The 5135-nt window shown below is 33.6% G+C and overlaps 1 protein-coding gene across 1 annotated transcript in view; it reads left to right on the plus strand.

Moving 5' to 3' along the window:
• LOC112154378 (myoferlin) overlaps positions 1 to 5135 on the plus strand; it is a gene marked incomplete in the record, with an annotated part of 59532 nt that overhangs the window by 15172 nt on the left and 39225 nt on the right. The window contains 10 exon segments of the mRNA XM_036217190.1: positions 1164 to 1277; positions 1346 to 1439; positions 1507 to 1670; positions 3068 to 3196; positions 3278 to 3340; positions 3420 to 3470; positions 3568 to 3598; positions 4094 to 4209; positions 4295 to 4421; positions 5027 to 5130. Coding sequence (XP_036073083.1) covers positions 1164 to 1277; positions 1346 to 1439; positions 1507 to 1670; positions 3068 to 3196; positions 3278 to 3340; positions 3420 to 3470; positions 3568 to 3598; positions 4094 to 4209; positions 4295 to 4421; positions 5027 to 5130 — 993 coding nt within the window.

The raw sequence follows: 5135 nt of genomic DNA on the forward strand, positions 1-5135 counted from the left end.
AGCAGGAGAATCACTATATTGTGATTCCTCAAACAAAGCAAAGAGCAGAGAGAGAGCAGAAGTCTGCTAGCAGTTTTTTTCAGTTTTTTGTTTGCAATTTAGAGTAAATAGTGAGCGTTTGAGTCTTAGACTAAAAGTGCAGGAATGCAAACGTTATCTGAGAATCCAGAGCCAATTATGCTTCAGTCTTTGCTTACAAATATTTTAACTAGCAGATTTTTTTGATAAAATCCTGTAAACACTGATAGCTGCGCTATTTATAGAAATGTTCCTAACGACTAAAGGGGCATTTTGTCCTTTCTTCTTTCTGTTCATTAATTTATTCTACCAAACCAATAATTCATCCGTTTAAGGTTTTTGGAAAAACTGGAAGCAACTTTTATTTTGCAATATTTTGTACTAGGAAATTGCAACATTTTTGAAAATATATGGGTATTTCCAGGATTAAATCACTGCATTTTTAAATCTTTAATTCTTAAATAATTTTAATTTTTAATAAGTTGTCTAGAATTTATAAAACATTTACAGCAGAGACTAATTTAGTGAAGCATAAAGAACCAAAATAGTCTGTAAACATGTTGAGATGGAAGCTAAAATGAGTCTTGCCACATATTTGTGGTCCATCCGCCCCCTCAGAACTCCAACTCATGGGAAAGGACTTTTATAGTTTACTGATGCACATACAAAATCACTGCATTGCAGTTAAATATCACCCAAGTTCTTGGTGTTTATAGGTTTTCAGAGTCACACACGTGCTGCAGGAAGGTTATCAAAGCATCAGCTGTGTATTCAGAGGCGTGTGTTTTGACTCACCAGGCGGATTTGTTTGAACAGCGGGGCATGTTAGCTCTTGGTGGAGGCCCTCTTTGTGCTTCCATTATTGTACAAATCTTTCATCTGCACTGTAAAAAGTTAAAAGTTGGATTAATTTACAAGAAGTTCTGCAATTTGTTGCATTTAAAAATATTGTTTTTTATGGTATTAAACATTTGAGTTGATTTACCCAACTAATTTACAAAAATTAATATTTTTAGATGTAACAATTATTAATTGTTTCACTTTTTACAGTGTAGCTCTTATCAAGCTGCCTGAGCAGGCCTGTAAAATGACCTTTTCCTATATGTTATGAACATATATTAATGGTTTTAAATTGATTTATATTTTTCAGACTTATTGGTTCAGCCAAAATCCCTTTGAGAGATCTCGCCTCCGGTCAATTGAGATCCCTGCCGTCGAAAAATGTTCCTTTGCTTGGTGAAAATGGGCAGAACATTGGGGTAGGAATCTTTTTTTTTTAAATAAAGCTTTTTGTACAGAAAAAATAAGCTTTTTTACTTTCTTCAAGGCTACTATCAATCTCGTGGTGGCCTACGACCCTCCAGCGAATGCTGCGCCAAACCCCAACAATCCTCCAGCCGGGGATGCGACCGTAGATGGAGGTGGGCTTTAATCATTATGTTTTTAAACCAACATGTGTTTGATTTCTGGTTGGTTTTGTGATATCAGGTGAAGCTGGAAGTGATGAGAATGAAGGCGAGACGACCACAGATTTGGGTCAAAGCGGCTCTGCCGGAGTCTCCTTACCGAAAAAACAGTCCGCCAATGTTCGCCAGCGGCTGACGAGAGGACAGAGTCGCCATCGACTCGCCAATAAGCCTCAAGACTTCCAGGTCAGTTTGATCAAATCTACAGATTAAACGTTGAGACATATTTTCATGAACTTTATATAAAATATCATGTTGTTTACAAGGACTTTTTGATACAGTTTGGTAAAATATCTTTGCCATCATTTGCCACAAGAAACTTAAAATAGATAAAATACTTAAGAATATAAAAATAAAGGCATTCAAATCAATAAAACTTTAAAATAAAAGACAATTGTCAGGAATTAGTTGATTATAGTCATCATAAATAAAAAAAACATGATTTTTTTTTAAAGTTTTATTTGAATTTGACTTATTTTATTTCTTTCTCTTGAGAAATTTGCAGTAAATTGGTGCAAAAATTCCTAAATAACTGTTTTTACACTGTAGATAATATGTTATAACATCTTGAAGTCAGATTTTCAAAATAAAATATTACCTTTTCCTGCAAACTGCTTCATAGTTGTTGATTAATCTAATCTTTTTGTATTCAGTCTGAATTGTTTAAGGTATAACAAGGTTTCACTGATACTTTCATGCTTATTTGTTCAAATATAGTAAATAAAAAAAAATGTTTGGTATGAATTTATATGTTCACATGACAGCATGTCATGGAGAATTTTTTGAGAAGTTTTTCTGTTTTATAAAAAAACTTTAACATAAATGATTTTCACTTGATTTTAAGTAAAATAAATGTTCTAAATGTGCATTTTTGTGTGTGATTTAATATTGTGATTATTCACACAATAATATCACAATTAAAAATTAAATGCAATTAATCTGGACCCCAGGAAGAATGGTTGCAACAAATGAAGATCCATTAAAAAAAAGAAAAAAGACACGATTAAAATATTAATCGCGATTAATCACAATTAATTTGCCCAATTTGTGATTAATCATGATTATAAAAAAATATTTGTGATTAACCGCAGTAAAAAATTAATCACGATTAATCACAATTAATTTGCCCAATTTGTGATTAATCACGATTTCAAAAATTAGTCGCTATTAATCGTGATTAATTTGCCCAATTTGTTATTAATCATGATTTTAAACAAATATTTGTGATTAACCGCAGTAAAAAATTAATCACGATTAATCACAATAAATTTGCCCAATTTGTGATTAATCACGATTTGAAAAATTAATCGCGATTAATCGTGATTAATTTGCCCAATTTGTTATTAATCATGATTTTAAAAAAATATTCGTGATTAACCGCAGTAAAAAATTAATCACGATTAATCACAACTTGTGATTAATCGCGAATAAAAATTAGTCGCGATTAATTTTTCCCAGATTTGCGATTAATTAGCTACATTTTTTTTTATTTATACCGGCCTTAACCATAGAGTATATATTTTTAATTTGTTAGCATAGTTGGGCCAGAAATAATTTGAGACTTTTTTTGGACTGTGCTCTAGATCCGTGTTCGCGTCGTTGAAGCCCGTCAGTTGCCTGGCAACAACATCAAACCGGTGGTGAAGGTTCATGTGTGCGGCCAAACTCACAGAACAAGAATCAAGAGTGGAAACAATCCTTTCTTTGATGAGGTATGATAAGAAAACGTCTAAAAACATCTAAAAGCAAATATTTAATGTCTCTGTTTTTTACTAACTGTGTCTTTTCTGTAGATGTTCTTCTACAACGTTAACATGCTTCCAGCTGATCTCTTTGAGCAGAGCATCAGCTTCAGGGTTAGTAAAATAAATGTAAATGTTTTAGGCCTTTCAAAGCGTGAGTTTGTGTTTTTAGTTTGTGTTTCTTCCTATTCAGGTGTATAACTCGTATTCGCTGAGGGCCGACAGCCTGATGGGAGAATTCAAGGTCAGTAGGGTCACAAAATAACATTAGAACAGAACAAAAGGTGAAAGAAAAAGTGACGTTTGAATAAATCCAATCGCTCTCTCTGTCTTGTACTCAGCTGGATGTCGGATATGTTTATGATGAACCAGGTGAGCAATGTTTTTTCCTCATATTTTCATTATTTTTCCTTATTTATGGAAATTATAATGTCCCTTTTTGATATTTTAACATCATATATCTTTATATTATGAACACAAAACTGAAACTGTTTCACATAATTCGACTAAACAAACAGAGGAGCATAGTTCTTGTTTGTTTCCTAACTAAAAAAACTGATATTTAGGCTAATATTTAGCAACAATTGCGACTCAAATGATGATAAGTCAATGATTTCTTCACAAGTTTCCTAAATAAAGCCGAACTATTTTGGCCTGAGGCTATGACTTGGTCTGAATCAAGTTAATTTGTCACAAAATAAGGGAAGTAAACACAGGTCAGCTGGAATGAGTTGTGTAATTTATGAAACAAAATAAGAACATTTTATGAATCTGATCCTCAAAAAGCTTAATTGCTTCATACTGATAGTTTTCGTTGCGTGTAACTCACTGAATTAGGAGACTTATGGCTCTTTTGTCCCGCGGCAGCCCATTGTGTCATGAGGAAATGGCTTCTGCTGAACGACCCAGACGACAGCAGCTCCGGCGCTAAAGGTTACCTCAAAGTCAGCCTGTTCGTCATCGGGACCGGTGACGAGCCGTCGGTAAAGCTGACTCACCTCAACTCACATCCAGCTTTTATTAAGTCTTTGTGTAGAAACTCTGAGATTTCTCCTGTTCTATGTGTAGGTGGAGAAGAGGGATTGTGATGACGACCAGGATGACATAGAGAGTAATCTGCTTCTGCCGGCGGGCGTGACGCTGCGATGGGCCACGCTGTCACTGAAGGTCTTCAGGGCCGAGGACATTCCTCAAAGTAAGAGGACGTCCAGAGGCAAACTCGGATGAAAAAAGTCATTTTCTTGTGGCAATTTTCTGACTAAGAGGCTCAAAATTAAATTAATTTGCAGTTTGAAGAAGAGCCTATTGTTGATATAGACATTTCACTTGCAGACAATTTAGAGTTTAGCTTCTATTTTGACTAATTTAGTTTAATTTTTTTATTTTGGGCTAATTTGGATTTTAGCTAGAATTTAAGCAACACGCTAAATACTTTTGCAAAATGACATGAATGAGATTTTTAAGCAATTTTATTACAAATTTTCCTAAAATTTAGGTCAATTTCATCGTTCTTTCATAATTCTTTAACAATTAACAATTTAACAATTTTACATTTAGCAAATGGGATTTGCTTTTTCAGCAAAAACATTAAAACTAGTATTATTGCAGGTAATGGAACTTTTTTAGTTTTATTATAGTTTAATATTTTGTGGGCAAACATTGATTGTGCAGAATTTGACTTTTTTCTTTCATTTTTGTCAAAAAATGGCACAGAAATGATTAATTTTCACTAAAAAAGAAAGCATTTCATCAATGAAACATTATAAATACATGTTTCCCTTCTTTTTTTATTATTTTCAGTGGACGACGCATTTGTCCAGAGCATAAAAGAGATTTTTGGAGCAGATGAAAACAAGAAGAATCTGGTCGATCCCTTCCTCGAGGCTCGCTTCGCTGGCAAGAAGGTTCT

The sequence above is a fragment of the Oryzias melastigma genome, linkage group LG19, assembly GCF_002922805.2.
Source record: "Oryzias melastigma strain HK-1 linkage group LG19, ASM292280v2, whole genome shotgun sequence".
Taxonomy (NCBI): domain Eukaryota; kingdom Metazoa; phylum Chordata; class Actinopteri; order Beloniformes; family Adrianichthyidae; genus Oryzias; species Oryzias melastigma.